The 26,872-nt window shown below is 38.9% G+C and overlaps 1 protein-coding gene across 1 annotated transcript; it reads left to right on the forward strand.

The window, feature by feature from the left end:
* Window positions 1–1,241: 1,241 nt before the first annotated feature.
* Window positions 1,242–25,185, forward strand: slc17a7a (solute carrier family 17 member 7a). The gene is made up of 13 exons (XM_088333104.1): window positions 1,242–1,351; window positions 15,688–15,940; window positions 16,070–16,188; window positions 18,027–18,141; window positions 18,225–18,312; window positions 18,376–18,462; window positions 18,551–18,693; window positions 18,808–18,957; window positions 19,201–19,333; window positions 21,148–21,258; window positions 21,351–21,478; window positions 21,544–21,613; window positions 22,918–25,185. Exons 1-13 carry the CDS (start codon window positions 1,290–1,292, stop codon window positions 23,205–23,207), a joined length of 1,749 nt encoding a protein of 582 aa, XP_088189230.1. The 5' UTR covers window positions 1,242–1,289; the 3' UTR covers window positions 23,208–25,185.
* Window positions 25,186–26,872: the final 1,687 nt, after the last annotated feature.

Here is a 26,872-nt window from a genome sequence, read left to right on the forward strand (position 1 = left end):
CGTTGACCTTATTTATTTGACTGGTTTACTACTAACGTTGGGCCTGCTTCCCAAATAAAATAGTTTTAGCAGATAATTGTTAGATTTTGTTTTTTAGATTTACAATCGTTTTTTCTCATTTAAAAAAATCTGATTATAATGAGAAATGAAAGCAGTAAAATGATTAAGAAAGGTTATATTGAGGAAACATGCCTTTCAAAATATATATATATTTTTACTGCGTATGGTTTTAGTTTATTTTTCTTTTAAGTAAAAGTCAAAGTCAACTTGTCAATTCTGCCGCCTAATCAGAGAATTGAAATGATGTTACTCTTGACCTTCAGTGTCCAGAAGATAAAAAAAACACTATGCTAGGAGATGAATTACTACAATCTAAAAGAAGTATAGCCTATCACCCCTTAGTTTAGCATTTTGAAACGTGTTTTAACTCTAATGATCTAATTAGATTACAATGAAAAATAAAAGCGTGGAAATAAGAAACAGATCACATTGAGCAAAGTTTTTTTTTGTCAAAATAACAACATATGTTTGACTATGTAGGGTTTTAATTCATTTTCATTAAAAGGTGTTAAGTTTACTCTTTAGAACTTTAGAAGACACTTTAAATCAGGAGAGAAAACGTAAAATGATTTTAAACTTGCAAGGAGATGCAGGGTGAGGAGCCTTTGGATAAATGAATTCCTTTCTCCATGTCTGGTGCTTCCCCTCAGCTTTCTTTTTTTAAACTTTCAAGGTTAGAAAAAAACAGATCAGCTCAAAGGGGGTGTGGGTATCAAAGAACAGCAACATGATTGGCCGATGGCGACAATGATGTCAAAACAACAAACTACAGAGCGTCACATATAAACAACAATAGTCAAATAAGGAAGTGGCATGCTACAAAATCAGATTTTCATTTGTCCAATATTAAAAACAAAATTATCTGATCAATAAGCCAACGCAAATAATATTTTCAAGGGATACAGCCTATATGAAGTCCATTAGTTTAGCATTTGGGGTAAAAAAAGTTTTATAACATTATTGAAAAATAATGGACATTTGTACACTTAGCACATTTCTGACTTTTTTATTCAGGGGAAGTTAAAAAAATCTCAGTCTTTTCTAAAAATACTATTCATACTTTATCCCACTTTAGTACATTATAACGTGTAAATAATTCTGCCACAATTCATGTGTCTTCTCGCCTCCCAGTCGGTAAGCACTAGAGCGCGGGCGCAAGCGTGTGCGCGTGTGCTGTGCGCGTTCACGCAAGAGAGGAGCAAACGGGCCGTTTGCGCGCAGAAAGGAGGATGGAGGTCCGACCAGATAGGTTCAAGGCGGCTGCGGCCAAAACTCTGGGCAGAATTAACAGGTATTTAAACTTCTTCTTTTTCATGTGCATGTCAATCAAGATATCTAACCGAGATGTCCACATTCTTTTGCGGTGGAAAAGTTACTTTCGAGATGACTTTGTCGACTCTCTTAGGCTGATAAAAATGTGCCAATGTCGTCAAAAAGTGACAAATAACTCGATGTTGCGTAATAAATGACCGAAAGGTGAAAAAGTCACAAAATTGTTGGTTTGTTGACGAAAAACAGCATGCGCTAATATACTTTTTTTACAAAATAATTGTTCAATAACTGATCTGTGATTTGGTTAATAAACTGCACCTCCACTCCCCTTTTTTGGAGGCAAGAGTCAAAAAGCCATGATCTGAAATAAAAAATGACAATTTTATTTTTCATTTTTGTTATCGACCTATTACTTTAATAATGAAGTATGCAGTGATTCACAATCTGGGTGAACAACAATTGAGTATTTTCGTACCAAACACAAATGTTTTTCCGTATTAATAATTAATATTTGGAAAAAAAATATTTGAATGTGAATAAAAACAGTGATGGATATCAATGCCAGGAGCTCATGCCCTAACCTTTACTTTAAGCTTTCGTTCTCTCTGGATTGAGGTAGCGAGCAAACGTATAAATCCCGTCCTGAAATAGCCTGTTTTTCAGTCCAGATGTTGAGCCCGGCAAATCCCTCAACTCTCCTCTCCTCCCCAACTCGCGCCACCCTCGCCATGTCACTTCCTGCGGCCGCTCCCTCCTCGTCCATCCGTTCGTTCAGGGAACTTTCATCTCACCGTGCCTGCAGATTAACAGACATGCACATCCATGGCCGGGTGCATATACCATCCAAACAGGAGACATTGGGGGGAATCAATTTAATGCAGATGTTTGGGTGTGTTTTGAGCGAGCGCCTCCCACTCTCACGCCTTGCTACAGTTAGCAATCTCACCGACTCACAGACAAAAGCGCGATCCCACCACGATGAAAGCAGCCAGAAGTTCATTTATTATTTAAAGATTTTCTCCATCAGAATGCATCTCCTGTTTCTATATTAAACTCCTGTAGGTAGGAACAAGCAGCAGCGCCGGAGGGTCAAATGTGTGCTTTGCTGTACACACTTTTCAACATGACAACCAAAATCTTTCTAGTTTTTAGCGATTATGATAGCATCGCTGTTAAAAAGTTTCCCCTGACAATTGACACAAGGACAGGTTTGTTTCATTAACAGACAAGGGAACACAGAAAGTAGCAGTTAATCCATTTTTAATCCATTTTACATCCACCAGAGTGCTACAATTTCATTTATGATGCACAGGGGCTTGTTGCTTTGGTGGTTTTGATAAAATATTCAAATTATGGTTGAGTGCGGTAATAATTTTTTAACCTTTTATTGCACCTGTGTCCTGACGATACTTTGGATGGTCAACTGTATCGAACATGTGATTACTTGAAATGATCCTGACACTTGGTCAACCTTGTGTCACTCATTCACGATTGCCAGACAAAATAGCCAATTTTCTCAAAGCCAGCATATTGAGCAGACGTCTTACCCATGATGCCACATTGTCGCTCCAATTCGTGTCTGTCGTTTCAGTTTTGTACAACCTTTTTTAGTGAAGGGTAGAGCATCTGTGTCAATAGTCAATGACCAACCGTCGATTAGCATAGTCTTCGGAGTGATTACTGACACGTTGTATCAGTCTCAATACCACTGTGCTTTTGTAACCAGTACTCAGGATTGGAGCCAATATCGCTATTTAAAAATCTGGATCTTGCAATGAAAATAGTAAAAATGCCTTAAAATATGCAAACTGATTGTTGCTAAGAATAATATCTTAATGTAAAAAAACATGTATGTCATTTTTTGTAAAGATAAACCAATGTAGTAATACCTATCATGTGTGAGATGTGATCTCTAATATATATGGTATCAAATGTATACCTATCTCACATTCTCAGTCTTCTGCTTTGACAAGATATATAAACTACAAACGATCTTCTGGCCATACTTGCGGCTTTTATAAATTCAAACTGTTCACATACATGACATCCATACTGTTAATGCAGATTAGAGACACTGTGACACGCACACATGCAGATTACATGTAGACACATATTTCATTGCATTGCAATCCAACCATATGCAATGCAACCTTTTAACAAAATGTTGAAGATTTTTTTAAATATAATTTAGAAAAGTTTATATCGTGGCTGGTCTTTTAGAGATTTATCTTGGGGATTTTTTGACATTTGTATTTTTTTCATGAATGGACTTTTTGCATGGGGAAAAAAAGGTGCAAAACAATGAGGAAAAGAGAGCCAAATAATAGAGATACATTTTTTTTAAATAGCAAGAATATAATGTATTACACAGTAATCCTTCGCTATAACACAGTTTACTTTTCAAGTCAAGTCATGTTTATTTGTATAGCCCTTAATCACAAAGAGTCTCAAAGGGCTGCACAGACCACAGATTATTGCAAACCACAGACTATTATTACACCATCCCCTGATCTAAAACCTACATGAGGGCAAGGAAAAACTCAAAACCCTCAACATGAGGAAAATGAAGAAACCTTGAGAAGGGACCGCACATGAGGTAATTCCCTTCCAGGATGACCAGGCTGACACTGATTTTGCAAAAATAAATAATACACAGACATTGTCAACATGAAATATAGGTTATCAATAGAGGTGTTTTTTAACAATTTCACAATTACTAAGATATGCATCGTGCATTGTGTTCTGCATTCTGTTTGAATAAACCGGAGTCTCCAACCTTTTTTAATTTGAGAGTAACTTTTTGTTACTGATTGGCATGAAGGGTTACCAGTTTGATGTGCATTTGACAATGTATCATGTAATTACTAGGTTATTACTGGGTTGTAATTATTAGAAAGTGAGTTAAAATAGGGTTAGTCAATCACTAAAACATCATGCCAGTTGGAAATCAAATTTCATAGGAAAATCACAATGACCAATCACTGGTGAGGTTTTTTTTAACCTGTCTGCAGGCTACTCAGGTGTTTTCAGAGGGCTACCTGGTGCCTGTGGGCTCAACATTTTAGACCCCTGGCTAAACAGTCTACCGCTTATCATTATTTGACCATACAGTAGTTATTTGTAAATAAAATATATTAAAAAAAACATTCATATTGTGCTTTCAATTGTTAACCAAAACATGTTCTGAAAACCTGTCAACCTGTACAGTTTTGCCGTACAAAGTACGTTTTTTAGGCATTTTAAAAAGAATACGACGTACAAGGAAATCCGTACGGAAAAACGCAAGTTTGTCAATTATGGGTACCATCCAGTAAACACAGACTATCATGAAACGGCAAATCAATCAAGTCTAACGAGTTCGCCGCGTAAGCCTCTATCTTGGTATCGTTTTTTTCGTTGCAAACGAAGCGAGCGGTTTGATGCTAATGTGCGCATGCGCCTGCCGCCTGGGGATTTCCCATCATGCATCATTCCGAAAAAAAAAAAAATATGGTGTACGATTATTTTGTATTTTACACAGGAAAATACGACAGTTTGTACGGCCATGGTGCCGTGGAGGTTGACAGGTATGTGAAAACCACAAAGAAAAATACAAACTACCAATACTCAAACTGATTGAAACACACTATTTTACGTATCATTTCCCCCCCAGGCTTTTTGAGGTTTGTGGGTACTTCTAGCAGCAATATGGCTGACGTTCATGTCAACTTCCATTAGGTGAGGCTCAAGTTATGTAAAAACAAAAGCTAATTTAAAAAAATGCATGTTTGTAGGATAGTTGATGTGCTTTTGCTTATTTTATAAAATAGATATATTTTTTTAATGAACAGATTAGTTTCATCACAAGGGGGCACTAAATAATACAGTGTCCCTTTAAGCCTGTAGGGTTTGTTCTTTGGTTTTAGTATATATAGCATATAATAATAGTAAAAAAATGAAATAAAGGTTTGAACTTTTTTGCGTATCACAGATTATTTTTGGAACGTAACCCTTATGTTAAGCGAGGAATTTCTGTATATTGCGAGACTGTTTCTATCAAATAATTTTCGGTGTATCTTTGGTTACAGCAAACTGTACTCCATAATGTTAAAAATGATGGAAGGATGGACCCTTTCACCATTGTGTTATTCAAATAAAAGCTATAAAAGACTACATATGTAACGTGTTAAAGGGGGATGCTGAGTTGGTGTGACAGGATGAGAAAGGAAGGGTTTCTCCCTGGGTGATATATTCCCACCGAGACCCAATCTGTTCACTTCAGGGAGCGAGCATGGCGCTCGGAAGCAGCGCCAGAGACATGCCAACCAAGAAAAGGCGCAGTATGAATTTGGCCACCTGAACCATATTTGCCTCGCGAGTTGAGAGTTTATATTGAGAACAATGTTAATCAATTGTGGCGACTAATCAGGAAGGCGCCCGCTGTTACGTAATGTGCTTGCTGTCAGCCTTCCTGGCTGTCTCGCTCTCTCCATCATCCTCTTATGCTGTGAGGATTACAGAGAACACTCAGTGAATTCATCATTTAATATACCGGAAAACAAAGGTCGGAGGTCAAAAACCAACATGTTGGTCACAGTTAACGCACGATTTTGTTTCTGCTAATATTCGGCACACTATTATTTGATGACTATTACATTATGATTGCAGTTTGAGCTTGTTGATGGTATTGGAATAGTAACTTTCTTTCGGACATTGGATATCATCTTGTGGTCTGGTGGTTCAGAGAAAAATTCCTTTTTTTAACTTAAGTCACAAGTTCTGTGCCGACCTATATCCAAGGAAAACAAACGTGGACACAAAATACTGTAAAATTTATTTAAATCATTCAAAAATGTATTTGTATAGCACTTTTCAGACAAATTGCAGCTCAAAGGTATGTTTGAAAAGCATTCCATGAGCGACATAAGAATAATATTACTCACTTTTACACATGTAACCAACCAGAACCCCGAATGCACAGACACACACATTTGTTTAAAATCAAATACGAATGAAATAGTTAGACATAAAGCTGAAATCGAACCCTAGACCTCTGCACCGTGAGGCTGCGCACTAACCACCAAGCCGCCGTGCCACTCAGCTTTATTATGTCATAAAACAAAAATCAAAACACCGAACATTTTCTGTCCGTTGTTTCTGCAAAACAGTACAGGACATTGCGTCAAATCAACCCAAGTATTGGGCTGATCTGCTTTTGACCCAATTTGGGGGATTTTTTGAGAGTAAGATCAGCGCCAGTTTTATGCATATCCATCCCAGCCCCAGCAGAAGTTGAATGCAAATTTTATGATTGAGCGTGCAAAAGACGTCCGTTGGTGGAGTGGAAAGCTGAGTTGCTCCAGGCTCTTACTGTTGTGATAATTATGAGGATATTCCGGAGGGCCTTAGGTCAGAGGCCTCCTACCTTGCTCATTAGTTGTGACCAGCTGAGAAGAAGCTGCTAGTCTCTTCGCTAACATAACTGCTTGAGTTCCCAGTCTAGAATGCATTATTTTGCTCATCACTTTGGTAAACATGACTCAAGACTATGAGTATGGATGTTAAGAGGGGACTGTATGAGAGTGTGATTGTTCCGACTGTGTTGTATGGTGCAGAGACTTGGAGCCTGAAGGCAGATTTGAGAAGGAAATTAATTGTTTTAGAGATGAATTGTTTGAGGAGTATGTTAGGAGTGACAAGATGGGACAGATTGAGAAATGAAATTGTGAGAGACAGAACTGGAGTAGTCGTGGAACTGAGAAAGATAGATAGATAGATAGATAGATAGATACTTTATTCATCCCCGCAGGGAAATTCACATTTCCAGCAGCATCCCTGAGCTGAGAACAGTACAAAAATAAAGCCAAAAAAATACAATATACAAATACCCAGTGTGACGTGCAAATGCCCACTGTAGCGTGTTATATAGAGTAACTAAATAGTGCTACACAGAATACACATTGCAGTAAGATTCGGTAAAGCATGTGGATAAGCGAGTACTCGGTTGGTTTGGACACATGGAGAGGATAGATGAGGAGCGAATGTTGAAGAGGATCTACCGAGCAAAAGTCAATGGGAAAAGACCAAGAGGAAGGCCGCGATTGATGTGGATGGATGGTGTTACGAGTGCTCTGCAGGAATGAGGTCTAAATCTAGTGGAAGCTAGAGCTCTTGTTGGTGATAGGAATGTGTGGAGAGGTGTTGAAAGGATAGTGGGATGTTTAGACGTGTTCTAAGGGATGGGCAGGGCACCCGTATGATGCGGCAGGGGTAAACCAGTGAAAGATGTCGGGCCCTGCTGTTGAACAGAAGTGTGTTGTGTCACCCTGACGTGGCTGCTTTCTCGTGTCCTGTTTCATCTGGAGGGACGAAAGCATGACCAACTTCGGTGCCGAGGTGCCCAACTTGTTTGGGTGTTCGGACATTTGGGTTGGCCATGGTCCAAAAATTTATTGTGTGGTGTTTTTTTCTCTATTTTTTCCCTTTTTATTTTCTTTTTTTAAATGTTCTTATTGTATGTGTTTGGCTTGCTGTTGGTCACCCCTCTTGAGGGATATGACCAAGGTAGATAGATAGATGGATAGATGGATAGATGGATAGATGGATAGATAGATAGATAGATAGATAAACTTGACTGCAATGATTGATGAATACTGTTTTTTATTTTGTTGTTTTTGTACCATAAAAAAAAGTTGATTCTAGTCTTCTACTCTTGTATACAGTGGTACAGGGGTCGGGAACCTATAGCTCGTGAGCCATATATGGCTCATTTCATTGATTCCTATGGCTCTTCGATAAAATTAAACTTATGCAAATCACATCTAGCGTTTTATTTTTGATAGGCCCAGAGTCGAGTCTAATTTAATTTTGTCTGGAGAGCGGGTTTGGCGGTTTGGCTGAAATTTGTCTTAGAATATATGGTATGGCTCTCTTAGAAAAAAAAATCTTAATGTTCTGCTATTACGGCTCTCTGGTTCAAAAAGGCTCCTGACCCCTGCAGTTGAATCTTGTTCTCACATTTTTTAAAAACATCCACACATAAATATAAAAAAATGTTTTGATATTACCAGTGTTGGGGCAAACCTGAAATAAGTAATAAGTTACAGTTACTCTATTTTAAAAAGTGATTGCTTTTTTTTTCTCCAGGCATGGTGCATTGCAAAAAATGTTTTACAAAATAAAAGGACCAAAATTCAGCACACTTTTACTGTAAATTCTGTGCCTAAGTTTGTTGCATTGGTTGAGTTGGCACGCTGTTCCTGGAAAAGATATGATTCCCTCCTGTCACACTACCTACCATTCGTACTGGAGACACACATATATATGCATAGAAACTGACTTCCAATTTCAGTATTTTATTTTATAGTTGGAAATACGGCTTGGATGCAAGTATATAGGTTTTGGAGAGTATCTCCATGACGAAAAATTCAGTGTGTCCATGTTCTGTTCTTGAGACAGCGCCACCGTAACTGTAAAAAGCTGTGTATACATAAATTTGATTGTGTTTACTAATGTTTTGGATTTCCAGTTATTAGGGGATGTTGTCACTCAAGATCTGCCCTCTGTAAGTAGCAGGGTAACACACCCTTTATTATTAACGTGTTACAATACTTGTTACCGAGAAAAATAATTGCATTCCAGGAAAACCTTCCTTTGTAAAGCTTTAGTCCCAATCAGAAGTGGGTAGTAACGAGTTACATTTACTCCTCTACATATACTTGGAGTAAGTTTTGGGACCTTTTGTAGTTCGAGGAGTACCGTACTTTTAAATCACTATACTTTTTCCATCCACCCATCCATTATCTGCACCACTTATCCTCAGTAGGGTCGCGGGGGTGCTGGAGCCCATCCCAGCTATCTTCAGGCAGTGGGCAGGGGACACCCTGAACTGGTTGCCAGCCAGACGCAGGGCACTTAGAAATAAACAACTTACTCGCTTATTCGCACCTAATTTGGACAGGCCAGTTTAACCTGAAATGCATGTTTTTGGAATGTGGGAGGGAACGTGAGTGCCCGGAGGAAACCCACGCAAGCACGGGGAGAACATGCAAACTCCACACAGAAAGGTTTGATCCCATGATCTCAGAACTGTGCCTCACTTGTGCTAACCATTGCTCTGCTGGGCTGCCTACTATACTTTTTACTTAAGTATATTTGTGAAGAGGAAAGTGTACTCTTTCTCCGCTACATTAGCCTACATTGAACCCGTTATTTAAATACGTACGTATGCGTCTGTCAGTCAGTCAGTTTAGACTTCACACGAGTCTGATTTAGTGATTAGTGTTAGTTGTTGAACAAACAGGCTTAATTAGCTGGTTTGTCCATGAACGACATATTTGTTCCAGGGATACTGTGTTGTTGACTGTGTAAAGGTTGAAATTGTTTTGAATTACTTTTTATTTTACATCTGCAAACATTTGTGGGCCTGGAGAGGGATGTGTGCCACAAGGCTGTACTTTCCCAAGACACACCACAGGTAATGGTGCACCTACAGCCCTAGTAGTTAAGGGAAAAAACATCCACCCACCCACATCTGTAAATGTTTTAATTCAGGTTCGGTGTGCTTTTCATTTAATGTGTTTTAAATAACAAATGTAAAGTGTATTCTTGTGTTGCATTGTTTAATTGTGGTTGCACTGAATAATCAATATTTTTACTCAACATTTGGTTGTGTGTCCTTCAAAAATTCAGAGTTAAAATCAAATTAGCTTAGTATAAAAGGTTCAAAGTTCTAATGAGTTACACAACACAGTGACATCTTGTGGTACGGTGAAAAAAATGCTACGTATCATAATTTAGTCGAAAATTTGATTTTTTTCCTAAAATATCAATTCAGTTTGTGCATAGTTCTACATTATTATTGGTAATGTACGTAATTTTCCCTTTTTCACTCAGACTGAGACACACACAATTGATACGACTTCATGGGCTAGCTTGTTGATTTGCCTGCAAAGCCTGTAAAAAAGTACTGGGGCTTAAATATACTACTTGTTCTTTGATTTATACTTTTAATTTTGTTTTGTTTATTAAAGTACTCAAATTTACCTTGATTATTTAAATCATTCTTTGGATTAAATGTAATTTATTGTCGATTTTATGATTTTTGATGATTTGATAAATTGATTGAATAATTCTTGTTGTTTTTCAAATCAATATATAAGACGTTACTCAATGCTTGAGTAGGTTTTTCTACCAAGTACTTTTTTGCTTTGACCCATTTTTTGATAACTGCTTTTTCCTTGTACTTGAGTCACATTATTCTGAATCTGAAGTAACAGTACATTTACTTGAGTAACATTGTTGGCTACTCAACCCACCTCTGGTCCCGGATAATCCATACATAAGTTTAGGTACATTCCAGACCACACTACTGTACACTACAATGAGGCTGAGTGAGACGCAGCAGTAATTAGAGGTGGTTTTGGCTGTGGGCTAGCCTCGTTAGCTGGTAGCATATGTGCAAGTGTCAGGCTGCAACCTGTCTCTATGACTAATGAGGGGGCTTGCGCTGCACTTCAGTCCGATTTCAGGAGGTCTATAGTTTGCACAGGAGAAGGGCAGCAGCGGGGTGCTTCGTTGTTTGTTCATAATCATCGAACTTATTAAACCTTTTTGCAGTTTTTTAGGCCTATAACAGTAGGTATGTAACTCTTACCCTGGAAAAAAACATTGACACACATACGGATTTTGTATTCCAATGTACACTTATATTCTCCAAAACTTGATACAAATTAAATTCAATGTTCTAATTGAAACCTGCACGGTTCAGGCATGGCTTGAGAACTATATTCAGTATCACCTTTCCCGTGTATGCTTTTTACTTGCATAAAAACAAGGAACCCTCAATTATCGCAGGTTACGTTCCAAAAACAACCCGTGGTCGGCAAAATCCATGAAGTAGAAACTTATTTCCATATTTTTATGTTGTTAAGTACTATATTATACATTGAAGCCAAATATATTAATAATAATATTACTACTCCAAACTAGATAACTATTTATCTATCACTAATTGTGATGACCGGATACAACAGAATACTTGCATGAGACTATTTCAGCTTTTTTGGGGACCATGATGGAGGTAAAGATTTCATTTTGTGGTATTTAATGTCAAGTCAAGTCAGGTTCAGTTTGTTTGTACCACCTTAAATCACATAGTCAATATATATATACATATATATATATATATATATATATATATATATATATATATATATATATATATATATATATATATATATATATGCAGTGACACAGTTTAACCATCCATAAGAATGACTTTGAGTAAAATTCACAAATGAAAACCCCAGCTAAACCAACGTATCTTTACATCAGAAAACAAAACACAAAACTGTATGACCTTGAGATATGGGGTCACATTTTCTTTTTTTCTTTTTAAAAGCCACAGCCAAAGCAAAACCAAAATGATTGAAACTTGGGCTGGAATATATATGTCGTCACAAGGGGGAACCACGCCCTGTACCACTCCATATTCATTTCCGGAACTACATCATTTTTGTAATCCTAATCTCAATGTTGTGACAGATTAAAAGGAAAAGCCTGAGCGAGGAAGAGGGAGGCGCAGTTGTAGATAATCTCCTACAATTTCTAAAATGCAGCTTTTACAAAGTACATTTTTATTCACACGTTTTGTTCTTGTAGTGAAGATGTAAGGTTATAAAAATGAAAAAAAGGAGGTGAGTGATGCTGAGCAGGCAAGTGGAGTTAACTGCAGATGTGAGTAAGAAACAGATTGACGCATAGTGACACATTACTGTATAAAAAGCCATGCTGAATTATTTAAGTCATCCAAAAACACATCAATAATGAACCAGCGTTGGACTGTGACTTGCCCCATGTTGTGCGCTCAAGTAAGAAGAGCCCGGCAGAGAAATGTTTCATTCTCTACCACTGATTGCTTCCCGTGCAAAGATAAAAGATAATTCCTAATTCCATGAAGTCATACTCGAGACGATTGCACTTATTTCTATACAACAGCCTCCAGCTCACTGGTTAACTGGATGTGAGCTCAAAGCAAGGTGGGCACACGGTACACCAGCAGGGAAGCACGCATACCCAAAACGTACAAAAATAACAAAAAGCGGCGGTAAATTATGGGTCTGTTTTCATATACAGTAAACCATTTCTCTTTGCTGACTTCAGCGGTAAAATAAGCAAGCGCAACTGTTGTGTTAGCATTGGTCTGCTAGTTTATTCAGTTACCTTGAAAAGTTACTGACAGATGGACATCTTTTAAAAATAAACCAAATTGTCTTACTGATTGCAGTGAGAATCCGACTAACGACCAGGATTGGTTTCGACCAACTACGGGTAATTCGTTAAAATGGCGCCATCTGCTGCTGATACGGTATTTAGTTACTGTGTTGAGTTTAGCAGTAGTTTGCTGTGCCAGTTAGCAGACACAATTTTCCCGTTTATTGCCGGGTGGCTACACGCAGCAGTATCAGACATTAAATCAAAAATATGGACATCTGCTGGAAAAAAAAGAGAATGCACAAAAAAAAATGTCTGTGGACGTTAGTCAGGTATTAGCTCTACTTGGTTTTAAAAGTAACTAAGTTATAGTTCAAGTCACTTATGTATTTAAACTCTACAAATGCCGCTTATACAAAAATGAAAAAAAGGGTTCAAATGACTTTGTTGGGTTTTTAATTTGGAAAATGTGCACATTTAAGTTTTTACTAAAGACTAAATAATCATTTTTGATTTTCCATCACACGTTCTCTGTATAAAACATAATAGAAGAATGAATATAATATTTTAAACAAATAATAATATTAAGTATGACAAAAGTATAATATGCCCCTTCTTATGAAGGCTTCTCATGAAAAAGTCCTCTCTTACTAGAGTTTTTTGTGTGCGTGTTTTTTTGTGGCTTTCTGGGCACAACAACAAAAAATACAACCACCAATAAAAAAAGGGCATACATACAATTTGCACAAAAAAATAGCTGTACAATAAGGTCTTTTAAAAGGTTCTTTACATAATACATAAACATGTGCTAAAAGGTGTGTAGGCTAAAGCAGAAGCTTCAAAATAGCACCTCGTTTTTTAAATATAAAATAAAGACAGTCATTGAAAAGACAATGTCGTGGAAAAAATATAACATATGTGTAGATGTTACGTAAATATCTCCATTCAGTCATTAACGTCTTTTCATCTAGCTTCAGATCGCCGATAATAAACTTTTAATTGATTTAACACACATTTTCTGAACATCTCTCAGCTGCTAAGTGCAATCTGCACGTTTTTAGTTTAAGCTTTGCAAATGAATATTTCCATTTAAGTTGACATTGTGCTCTGAAAACTTGATAGCACGCTGCTGCCAGCTCATTCAGTTTTACTGAGATATAAATCCTAGATCACATCTATAAAAGTTAAGGCATGTGGGCCACATCCCGCCCCAGAAAAGGTTTCCTTTGGCTCCTAAGGTGATCTTGATTCGTTATTGTATCATACACCAGGAATCGTTGTGTATTTTTTTTTCAGTTTCCGTTACTTCTCCTGCACTCGATTGTACTGTAGTTGAGTGAAGGATGGAAAATAGTTTTTCTTTGAAGTGATTTCAACCAAAATATAATGTACTGATTGATGGTGCCTGAAAAACTGGCTTCTTTAATTTTATGTTCGTTGGAGGAGGTAGACCCAAAAGCCCGAATGGAAGAAGGTGTGCTCAGCAAAGGATGTTATTTATAAACAAAACCAGGAACAACAAATGCAAAAAAACTGGTCTTAAAATAACTAGCAAACCTGAAACAAAAAACAAACCTGACATGGTGACAGAAGACAAGCTCAGAGTAGCATGGAAATGGCAAATGCAATGACCCAACCCTTTGTGCTGCCCCAATAGTCAATATAAAGGCTTGGAATAATTCGGAAAAAGGTGTGTGCTGATTGGGTTTTAGTGTGTTCAGTTTCAAACCCAGTTAGCGCACTCTGGGGGAAGGTCGTGACAATTTTTATATCCAAGTCGTCTGTCTTTTGTGCCAGTTGAAAATTAAAGATTAGTGATAAAGCCATAAGAAAATATATCTTTATTCATCTGATCATACTGGAATATATTTGTTAGCTTGTCAGCAGATTTAACTAGGTACACGAGGCCAGTGTTTCTCAATTGGTGGGTCGGGACCCAAAAGTGAGTCGCGGGCATGTTTTTTCGCGCTTTGGCAAAATAATACTTAGAAGAAAAAGACGAAATGCATGTAAATAACACTCCTTAAAAGAAAATGAGATAATACCCTGCTCAATCTCTTCTTCCTGTTCAGTCAATAGGCACCGTGTGTTTGAGAGGAACCTCATCTCATTTTACTGTGAACCACAAGACTTTATGCATTTACAAGAATGTCACCATTTGATCAGTCCAGCCTTCGGCGTGTAGCTTAATTTTGTATTTGGCCCTTCCATCTGTTTGACTTTCACAATCTGTGCTAGATAATTACCGTAATCCTATTTCGAAAGTACAAATGGTCACCCTTTCTCCATTGTGCAGCGAGCTCAGTGTACACGTGAGTCGTGTAGGTGCTCAGAACGAGACTTGGTTTATGACATCACTACCCTTAAAGTGGCGCATCGCAGGATATCAGTTATTATGTTCATTAATTATTTTGATGGTGTGTTGTCTCTTGATACCCTTGCAACATTCGTTGGAAGGGGAATTACCCCATGTGCAATCCCCTATCAAGGTTTCTTCATTTTTTTAATCCTGAAGTTTTTGAGTTTTTCCTTGCCCTCGGGTAGTCTTCAGATGAAAGGATGTTGTAATGGTTGTTTGTGCAGGCCTTTGAGACTTTTTGGTGATTAAAGCCTATACAAACAAATTGGGCTTAACTTGAAGGTGTTGCCTCAAGTGCTCCTTTTTATTTGTAGCAGTGCAGGATTTTGCATTTCATCTGATATACAGATGGTTTTACATTGTCACAGAAACGGTCACAATTTAGTTTAATTTGCAACAAGGATGTCAGAGTGGATTAGAGCCTATAACTAGATTGGTCTAACAAAAACCGAAGGGTTTTTTTCCGTACAAAGAGTGTTATACGGTGTACACAATTTGAAATGGTCAAAAAATGTATAAAAAGCGAGGAAACCATATAAGTAGACAAGTATGTATACTGCTTCGTGTAGTGAGCAACACTAAATTTATTGCATGTGGGAAAAATAACTAAGAAATATGCTGAAATGATTATTTGTATTAGTTGTTTGATATGCTGTAAAAAAAACATGATTTACACAAACTATCCATGTTTTTATTCTACATAGTATGTGTTGCTGTGTTTATGAGGTTTATTATCGCTTAATAGGGGGAATCAAAATCAAAAGGAAGCAATTGGCTGGGATTGAGAGGTATGATTTTCTCAGGTTGATTGACAAGCAGCAGCCCAATGGAGAAACCATCGAGCTGTCCGCCGAGGGTCGTCCCGAGTTGGTGCAGGAGAAAGAGCTTCCCGTTGTGGACTGCACCTGCTTCGGCCTGCCCAGACGCTACATCATCGCCATCCTTTCCGGTCTCGGCTTCTGCATCTCCTTCGGCATCCGTTGCAATCTGGGAGTGGCCATCGTGAGCATGGTCAACGACCACACAGTCTACAAAGGCAACAAGGAAGTGCTTGTGGTAAGTCCCATCCGGTGTCTAGTTCAATTTTGATGACTTTTCGTTTTGTATTCTGAAAGTTGTGTGGGGTTCGCTGTTTGAAAATGAAAAATTTCTATTTGATCTAAAGTCATCGTTGCCTCTGTTCAGGCTGCGCAATTCACTTGGGATCCAGAGACGGTGGGCATGATCCACGGCTCCTTCTTTTGGGGCTACATCGTTACGCAGATCCCGGGAGGTTTCATATGTCAGAAGTTTGCAGCCAACAGGTGATTTTTTTTCCTTCAATGGAACCACCTTGTACGAGTAGAACAGGCTGAACTCAAAGGGGCATTGTGTATCATTTAGCACCTCCTATTACTAAAAACATCATTCATCAAAACAACAAAACTAATTTGAATCATAAGCAAGATGACATGAACTGTCATATGAATATGTTTTTTTTTTTAAATACTTTTAGGTCAAGAAATGTCTATTGATTTTACATATCTTTATGCTCGCCTAGCAGGAGCTGACATGATTGTCCACCATCTTACTGCTACGGGTAATCTTTGTGGAAGGCTGGGCAAGAAAAAAAATTGTGCTTTATGGTAACTTTGAGTTTCTATAGTTTGTGCTATCCCTTGTGCTTTGTAGCACCTATTTTTGCTTGCACTAAAAAATATAATGACATATAGTGGTCACACACTGTCCCTTTAAAGCATTGGAACGTGATCATTGAAAGTTTCTTCTCAGTTGTGAAACCCAACGCTTTGTGCAATATTATTGTAATGAAGATTTTCATTGGTAGTAGATAAACATTGAAACAATATGGGATCAAGATGGGCATGTGGCATTTCTCATGAAGTTTTAGAACAAACAATGATAAGAATGAAAGAAAAATAATTTCGTTATAAGGTAGATACTAAGAAGGATAGTGAATTTATGATATGTTATATTTTCCATCATTATTATTGTAAGAATAGAACAAATGTTTTTTTATGATCTATGAAATATTACTATTACTAGATGTAATTTAGATCCATACACATATTTTAAAGAGGCATTGTGCATTAGTAGTATCTTCTACAGTACTTGTTGAAAAAACAGTACTGATTTGAATACTAAGCAAAAACACGAGAAGTGCACAAAAATGTGTGTTGTTTTTTTTTTTTATTACTAATAGGTAGAGGAATTTCTATTTATTTTAAGTAAAATGAGGCCCACCGAACGGGAACTGACATAATTGTCTGCTATTTTTCTGCCACCGGTAAACAAAACAGAAACCTGGGCTAAAAACTGAGAAGAAAAATGGTGCATTTTGGTCACTTAGAGTCTCCGTAATTTGTATTCTTCCTTGTGCTTTTTTGCGCTCGTTTTGGATTACACAACACAATACAGTGACATCTAGTGGTCAAATATTACACATTGTCACTTTGAGTAAACTATACAAATACATGAAATATAGATTCTGGTCCAGATGATTTTGTTATGTGCAACCTTCAATGAAAAAAAAAAACAGTACATTAAACCCATCGGTGCAATTTTTTTTCCAGAGTATATAGATGTTATCATATTTACTAAGACTAAAATATATAAGTAATATTTCATATATTTTAATATTAAAATATACATATACATAACATTAATGTTTTATGTATTTTAATACTTATTATGTTAATTTATGAGAGTTAGAGTGTTATTCTAATTTGATGCTTTCAGCCAAACAGTATTAATTGTATTAATCATTTTTGTGATCTTTTTTTATACTCAATATATTAAAAAAAAAAAAAACACAATACTACAAGCAGTGATAAACTAAACAAAACCGAAGCACTTGAATTTGGTTTAAAAGTAATATAGCTGCAAGAGCAACCAATTTATAAATAACAACTAATGTATTTATACTGAGTTCATACTTTAATCGATTTTTTACAATCATAGGTACATTGCAGAGGTTATCATGTTTTAACTCGCAACTGCTACCTCTGGTCTAAAGCGTAACTGCAGCCTCAGGGATAAGAGGTTGCATGGCATTTCTCCCCTTTCAAACAAAGACTAGAGTTTCGGAAACAAATTGATCCCAACACTTTTTAGACAGCTTTGCTTTTTCTCTTGTGTGTTGAAGAGTGTTCGGCTTTGCCATTGTGGCGACCTCCACGCTCAACATGCTGATACCATCTGCCGCTCGCTGCCATTATAGCTGCGTCATACTGGTCAGAATATGCCAAGGCCTGGTTGAGGTACGGTGGTTGACTGTGTGATTGGGAACTCGTGTTGCGGGGCTTTAATCTTGGTCCATGACAGCCTCATGTCCGTCTTGCAGGGTGTGTCTTACCCGGCTTGCCATGGCATCTGGGCAAAGTGGGCTCCTCCCCTAGAGAGAAGTCGATTAGCCACCACCGCCTTTTGTGGTAATTTTTGGGTAGTTTGCAAATGTTGACTGTTGTGGGTTCAATGTTTTTTTTCACTTGCAGGATCATATGCAGGGGCTGTGGTGGCCATGCCTTTAGCTGGAATTTTGGTGCAGTACACTGGGTGGCCTTCTGTATTCTATGTTTATGGTGAGCCTCACAAGTCGGTGCACTTACTGTTTATGTACGTAGAACTGGTCAGTTCTATTTTCTTCCTACACATTTCAACTTTCCCCAGGCAGTTTTGGGATATTCTGGTACCTGTTCTGGATTCTGGTTTCTTATGAGAGTCCGGCTGCCCATCCCACTATCACACCTGAGGAGAGGAAGTACATTGAAGAGGCCATCGGAGAGTCGGCGACTTTTCTCAACCCTCTTCAGGTTATTTTTTAAGGAGTAGGATAATGCACACATCCAAAACTTGGGAATACATGTGTTGGAAAAAGAAACACACATAAACAATCACGGTATATATTTTATTTTCATTGGTGCTAGAAATTCAAGACGCCGTGGAGGCAATTCTTCACTTCCATGCCTGTCTACGCCATCATTGTGGCCAACTTCTGCAGGAGTTGGACCTTCTACTTGCTTCTAATCAGTCAGCCAGCCTACTTTGAAGAAGTCTTTGGCTTTGAAATCAGCAAGGTGAGCTAGCAGTAGACCAGTTTTGGGTTTGAATGTCGATTTTGGCCATTTTCTTCTGAGGTTTATTCCAGAATCAAACAATGAACTTTATTGATTGAATGGGAGTGACCTTTAATTAAGTCTCACCAGAGTGTGCCATGTGTGTGGTGTCAAATGGCCACACGGATGATGACGGTTTTGATGATGAGTCCCACTTACAATGCGGATCGAAGTTAAGAATGATTCCTATTTGCCCTCATTCAGGTGGGCATGGTGTCAGCTTTACCACATCTAGTGATGACCATCATCGTTCCTGTTGGGGGCCAGCTGGCCGACTATCTTCGAACCCACAACCTGATGACCACTACCAATGTCAGAAAACTCATGAACTGTGGAGGTGATTCTTGCATTTTCTATTTTTTTTATTAAAATGGGGAAGGCAAAACGCCAAAACATTTATCTGCAAAAATATGTTCTGTGCATCTCACATTCTGATTAATATTGTGTTTGTGGAATTTGATTTGAACAGCAAAAGGAAATGTCTTATTTTTGGAAGGTTAAATTAAAAACATTTTTTCTACTGATTTTTTCTTTATTTCAATAAAGTACTTTTAAACTTAAAACAGGGTGATTATTAAAATATTTCACTGAGAGTGTCTCTAAAACTGAAAAAATATACAGTGAGATGCTGCTCAGGATAGGAATCGTAAGCATCACCCCATAACTATGCTTTATTTGCTATGCACGTGTATAATAAAGAAATCAAATACAGTGGAACCTCGGTTTTCGAACGCTTCTCAGTTCGAACAAATCGGTTCTCGACCCAAAATTTCGAGAAATTCTTGCTTCGCTTTTCGTTCATAAAATCGGAGTTCGAACGCCGGTACGCTAGTGGCGATGCTGAGCGGCGTACGGGTGTAGATTGCCCCCACCCATCGTGAAGAACTGTTGTCACGTGAGCGCGCACTTCTTTTTGCTTTTTTTTTGAATATCGGTGAACGGAGTGTTTTAACCCCTAATTATGCCTCGGAAGAAGTTCGGTGCAAGCATTAAACGTTGCTACAGGTGAAAAAAGAAGAGTAGTGCGTACAACTATTGCATTTAAGAAAGAAATAATAGCAAAATATGAAGAAGGTGTGCGAGTTTCCGATCTTGCTATACATACAGCATGGCTTCTGCTGAGCACCACAAAGGTAAGAAATCCTATTCATAATTCTTTTCTTTATCCTTTAACCGCTTACCACTTGTTGTGGAGACCCGGGTGCTAAATGACGTGTAAACGACCTAATTTTTTAATTTTTACACGTTCATGTTAGCGTAATCTTTCGTACAGAAGATTACGCTAACGCGAACGTACGATTAGCCTGGGTTAGCTTCATGTTTACGTTCTTGCTAAACATTCAGGGTGTTGGAACGGATTAAAACTATTTTACATTACTTTTAATGGGAAAAACGATTTTACGTGATCGACCAAATCGGTTTTCGAACAGGGTTCTGGAACGGATTATGGTCGAGAACCGAGGTTCCACTGTACACCACAAAAAAATAATTCTTACCCAATCCGGATAATTTTTTTTTTCTCATTTTAAGAATGATTTTCTGCTATGTTTTGAATAATAGTACTACAAATTCCTTTACATCAATTTTGGACAATTTGTCTTAAGGCCCGGTCACACAGCCTTTCACGGGCGTATCGAGGCTGAATCACGGCCAGAAATTTCTGCCCGTGAAGCAGACGCTGTTGGACGCTTTAATAATGGCGGGTGGAGCACGGTCATAGCACGTTTGTTCTGCGCCTGTATCGCGGTGTTATCACGTGCATTAGCGTGTGTACCGCGTGTAAGCACGGTCAAACGCGATGCAGCCGCGGTTACCCGCGATAAGGACGCGGAACAGTCGCCGGCGTCTGTTTCGCGGGCATACCACGGGTAAACAGCGGGTTTAGCCAATTTTGCACATTTTCCACCGCGTCTGCTTCACGGGCAGAAACTTCTGGCCGTGATTCAGCTGCGATACGCCCGTGAAAGGCTGTGTGACCATGCCTTTACCTCAGGTATTCTTGTGTTACTGTAAAATACAAGATATAATGTATTATTACAAAAATAATATCTAAAATAAGTTTTATACTACTAATTTGGTAAGCTACTTTTCAATTGAACCTTTTGATGACAAGATAATGATCAAATAAAGCAATTGTAATTTGTTTCTCAGGTTTTGGCATGGAAGCCACCCTCCTACTAGTGGTGGGCTATTCGCACACAAAAGGCGTCGCCATCTCCTTTCTGGTACTTGCCGTTGGCTTCAGTGGCTTTGCGATCTCAGGTATGAGTGAGATGACTGTGTATAGTAAATTGCACTTGTAATTTGAATGTTTTTAATAGAACTTATTTGTTGTTGATGTCCGTTCCATTCAGGTTTCAACGTGAATCACTTGGACATTGCACCAAGATATGCCAGCATATTGATGGGCATCTCAAACGGGGTTGGAACATTGTCGGGGATGGTGTGTCCTCTTATAGTGGGAGCCATGACCAAGCACAAGGTTAGAAGTGGTATCTTTCGGTTGAATTGGGCACAGTTGCGACCGGTATTCCTTTTTCATTGCAGACAAGAGAAGAGTGGCAGGGTGTCTTCCTCATTGCATCCCTGGTTCACTATGGAGGAGTCGTTTTTTATGGTAAAGATTTCACAACCCGCCTTTTAAAGGGAATGTGTTGACAAGTTTTGTCATAACACAGTGATACCCTTACATAGGTGTTCATATCTAGAATTTCTGGTACCTCGAGCGAATTTTCCCAAAACGTAAAACAGAAAACCAATGACCTTTTCCCGGCCTTTCAAAAGCTTTCAAGTTAAACTTAAGTAGCTATAAAACACAGGAAAACAGGTGGATTTCTGTCCTGGGGTCTTCTCAATGTTGTCTACGTGTCGCGTCCGCTCGGTTTCTTCCCCTGCATTACGCTTGCCGTAGCATAAAGCGCTGAACTACGTGCACAGACATGCAGACGCGCTACAAAAAAACACACACAACATAAGAGCACAGGATCAGGTCTGTATGGCAGGAAACACATTTGCGAACTGGGACGAGATCATTGTAATGGTGAGCGGTCTCGAACAGTCTCTTGTGATAGCGTCTGGAAATTCTTGTAAATTGGATTTGATCTCGTATGTCAGGCAGGATATTTGCTCGAAATACATCTCCTATCTTGAATTTCCGTATCTCGAGTATCTCCTATGTAGAGGAGCCACTGTATTGATAGTTTCTATTACTTAGTCTAAAACCAGGCAACCCAGGTAGCGTAGCCGTACTGGATGGGTTTAAGTTTACCTTGACACTTGAAATATGGGGATTGAAGTTCTAGTTTGGCTGTTGTTAAACGTTCCGGGCTTAGTTCAAATGTTCACTAATGTACAAACAAGACCCAAATGTCTAGAGTGTGTGCTGTAGGGGTTGAGGTTCAAATAAGTAAAACTTCAGCCAGTGAACAGCGCAAGGCTTTTTAGTGTACGCGGGCCGTCCTCGGCAGTCGCATTGCTTTAATTCAGAGACTATTTCTGCCTTCTACTCACCGAATAAGGAAGCAATCCTTTTCGGCTAGGCTTTTAGGGACACTCTGGGCTTTCTTTGGAGCTCGTTTTGGCCGTGAAACTGCACAATATTTTCACCTAGGGTTTTTCAGGCGTGCCCACAATGTCCGAAGGGCGCATTGCAATCAAGGGTCTTGCCATTGCCTCCATTTACCAGGTAACGGAACTTGCAAATAAACAGTAGAGTTGCAGAAAACAATGTCTTACCCATTCCTGTTTCATTTGAACATCCAGCAACATTAGTGTAGACTAGTGACTACATCAAATTTCATCTGGTGGACCCATTCAATCAGACCGACTGTTTACGTTTAAGGATGCGCGTGAAATCACGCGAAAACTATCAATATCCTTGTTGTTTGCGAATAGTATGACACGTCCAATTCCCCCTTCCAGGGATTTTCGCGTCGGGAGAAAAGCAGCCCTGGGCCGACATTGAAGACACCAGCCAGGAGAAGTGCGGCATCATCGACGAGGACGAGCTGGCCAACGAGACGGAAGAACTGTACCTCACCGGTGGCCAGTATGGTGCCATGCGCCAACAGGTGGTCGGTTCCAACGGCGGGGGGTCCGGAGGAGGTGGAACCGGGTGGGTGTCGGACTGGGATAAATCTGAGGAGTACGTGCAGCCGCCTGGATACAACTCGCACAAGAGCAACGGGGCAGAGGAGATGAAGCTAACGTAGAAGCGACACCTGCCGCCGTCCAAGTGTGCACAAACAAGAAGGAAGGAAAACTTGGATTATTACAAAGTATGTTGATTTGTGTGTGTGGTGGAGGGCAGTGTTTCCCTTAAGAATATATCCCAACACATCAATTATTAAATTGGTCAGCTCATCCTCCCTGATGCCTGGCTCACCGTGATTGGTCCAATTCCATCCGTAGGTGAAATTGCAGCAGGCATCTCCATTTTGTTAGTCTGATATTTCAAGAAGCACTCTTACTTTCCCCCATGGAATGCGTTTTTAAATGACAACAGTGATGAAGAATGAAAAACTCCGCAAACATGCACACATGTTTGAGCACACACTCAGATGTATTCTTAACAACTGCCATTGACGGCTACAGATGTGATTGTCAGTGAAAGATTTAAAGGAGACATATCAAGCTGAATCAACTGTTTGGAGCTTTTGGGCACAATGAAATTCAAATTCCTCACTAAAACCAAGTCGATGTGGTGTTTTACTACAATCACCCTTCAGAGAGATCCAATCGGCATGCCGTTCGTTTCACGAAACAGCTGGGTATATATAAACATGGAGACCATTAACTGTGAGTTCTTTTTTCAGCTCTTGATAGCTATACAATATTCGATTACCAAGTGAAGGTCATTCGGAAAGCAGAATTTTAAAGAAAGATATCTGACAACAACAAAAAATTAGACGCTAGTGTTTTCTGTTTGAATATTTGAAACTGGGTTTCGGGTCTTTCAAATCACCACAAGTCCAGTGCAGAATGTCAGGGGGTGCATCCTACTTCCTCGTAAGATTGGTCTCCGCCAAAATCTTTTATTTTTAAGAAAATAAATCAATATTGCATCAGAGATAAAATATAACAGTATCGATATCTATAGTTTATTATAAATTATGGGAAATTTTTCATTTAATTGAACTTTGGTAATTACCCTTAGCGTATATTTGATATGTATTGTCAGGATGGAGCTCACCAGCGTCTAACCTAACTAGGTCATGCCCATCTAAGCTCATGGGTCACAAAACACATATGATGAGTAATCAGCCGACAATTCAGTGTTTTGTCATCCAACTGGCGCACAATAGTCAAAACATAATGTGTGTCTTGTTTGTAAAATTTCCCGTCACCTTTCCAACTGTTTTCGCTTCAGTGCTCCTTTTTCGGTCGTCATTCCTGAAAGACAACGCTCTGAAATCCGTTGTCATGAATTTGCTGTTGTGTCAGTTGGGTACAGGTGCTGAAATGTTGTGCAGTGAGCATGTTATAATGAGCACAGCAGTGCACTCCCCCGTCAGCCCTCCTTTCACACACAAGGTGCTTTTTCCTCATGATGTGGGCCACTTGAATGCCAGGCAGACTGCAGAAGTGCACTACTAGAGCAATAGAGCGTGACAATTTGGTGATAACACGTAAGGAGATTTCTTTTAATTACTCCAAAGTGACTGCTTATGCCCTTTAAATAGAATACGGACGCATTGGCATGTGGGTAATGAAGTCCAAGGGAGCTCTGCGTCGTCATCCGAGCCAAGGGACGCAGTTTGCGTGCACACACAAAACGCAAACTCAAAGATGCACTCAGCATGTACTCACTAATTTAGCAATCGTTTGTTTTTTTTCTCAGGTCAATCAATTTCTGACTTTGAAATTATGATTTTGAAGGGACGTCATGTACGCTACTGCTGGAATGTGAAGAATTTCGAGTAAAATGTTGGAAAATAATATATGAATGAATATTGCTGTGATCGTTTTCAGTGTTGTATCAGTGTGATTTTAAACCACGTTATTCTTTGTGTCAATTTTTGGCCATTTCAATGTTGTTTTCCTCGATCTCAATTCGATGTGTTAAAACGTGATGGGAGCTAAGAATTCCATTTTGAAATTGGAAAAAAAGTGGAAAACAATTAGTGTACAAAGGATGTATAATGTGAAATATCCTTATGTTTAATAAAACCCAAGCGGCTATTTTACATGTGTGAGCGTTCTGTCTCTTTGAATTGTTTTCCCTTTGGTTAGAAGATTTTGTGTTTGTGTTTCAAAGAAAAGATAAAGCCACTTTATGTCTCTTTTTTTTTCAGTTTATGCTTTTAGCATTGTTTTCCAAATGCTAGTCATTGTGTTAGCCACGTGCTTTCCAAAAAAACCTAAGTCGTAGTTTTTTTATATATATATATATATATATATATATATATCTCATCTCATCTCATTAGCCGTACCGCTTATCCTCATTAGGGTCGCGGGGGGGCTGGAGCCCATCCCAGCCATCTTCGGGCAGTGGGCAGGGGACACGCTGAACTGGTTGCCAGCCAATTGCAGGGCACACGGGGACAGACAACTCATTCGCTCATTCACACCTAGGGACAATTTGGACCGGCCAATTCACCTGAAATGCATGTTTTTGGAATGTGGGAGGAAACCGGAGTGCCCGGAGGAAACCCACGCAAGCACGGGGAGAACATACAAACTCCGCACAGAAAGTCTGGAGCTGGAATTGAACCCACTACAGGTTCCCATGACATGAACTGTGCCGCACAAGCGCTAAAAGTTGCTTGCCCAGCCATAAAGTTACCTGCCCGATTTTTCACATCTTGAAACACAATAAGACGACTAATCGCAAAAAAAACCATTGTTGCATTAAGTATTAAGGATTGATAATGAGAATATATAACAGAACAACACTTAAAAATTAAGTTTGTTATAAATCTACTCATAACATTCATTGCATGTATATGACATCGCTGTTTTCCATCTGCCCTCAGGATGTACCTGTATTTCCTCATCTTCATTCATGCAATGTTTGCGTGTCGTCGTCTGCTACAAGCCACATGAACTCCCCTTTCCGCAATGCTTTTAATGTACCTTTACGTTTTGTAACGTCATAAATGTTGTTGGCTTCTTTTGAATATTTCTTCAGGGGTTGTTGTTTTGGCTTGATTCTTAACCACTTCTCAATTTTTCTTGTGTTCTCTGTGCATCTACTTTGGAAAATTATATGCAAATGCACGACCTTATAACGCTGGGAAAAGTCCAGAAGTACGAAGTTATTCGATGCAGGCTTCTGATCGCCTGCCGAGTATGCAAATTGCCAAACAAACCGAAATTCCGAAATTTCCAAACCAAACCCAAGATTTCGAAATCGGAATAAAGCAAAGGTTTGATTTGAAAAAAATTTAAAAAAATAAAAATAAAAATGAAAAAAAAATTTTCTAGAAAAAGTTGTCGGCTACCCGGGCAGAGACCTTGTGTAAATTGTACGCCCGACGTAAAAGATGCACGCCCGGCCAGATGTTATTTCAGACATTATATATTACCAATAATCTGTGGTCTGTGCAGCCCTTTCAGACTCTTTGTGATTAAGGGCTATACAAATAAACATAACTAGACTTGACTTTAAAAGGATAAATAATTAGTCAATCTTTTTCCAGCCATTGGGAAAAGTCTGCTTCCTGATTTTGTCTCTCACGGGGCAGATGGAAACGGGATTATCGCTGTGATTTTGGGCAAAGCTTAGATAAGAGAGCAGATGCACGCTGTGGGGAAGTGCAGCAGAAACACGAACGTCACAATGCGACGTAAACGCCTGCTTTGTGGGTTCCAGGGCCAACCGTCGTTCTTCATTATGACCGCGAGAGGGCAGTAAAATAATTTTCATCCAGCCATC

The sequence above is a fragment of the Urocampus carinirostris genome, chromosome 1 (genome assembly GCF_059441175.1).
Source record: "Urocampus carinirostris isolate Australia breed hairy pipefish chromosome 1, RoL_Ucar_1.0, whole genome shotgun sequence".
Lineage (NCBI taxonomy): Eukaryota > Metazoa > Chordata > Actinopteri > Syngnathiformes > Syngnathidae > Urocampus > Urocampus carinirostris.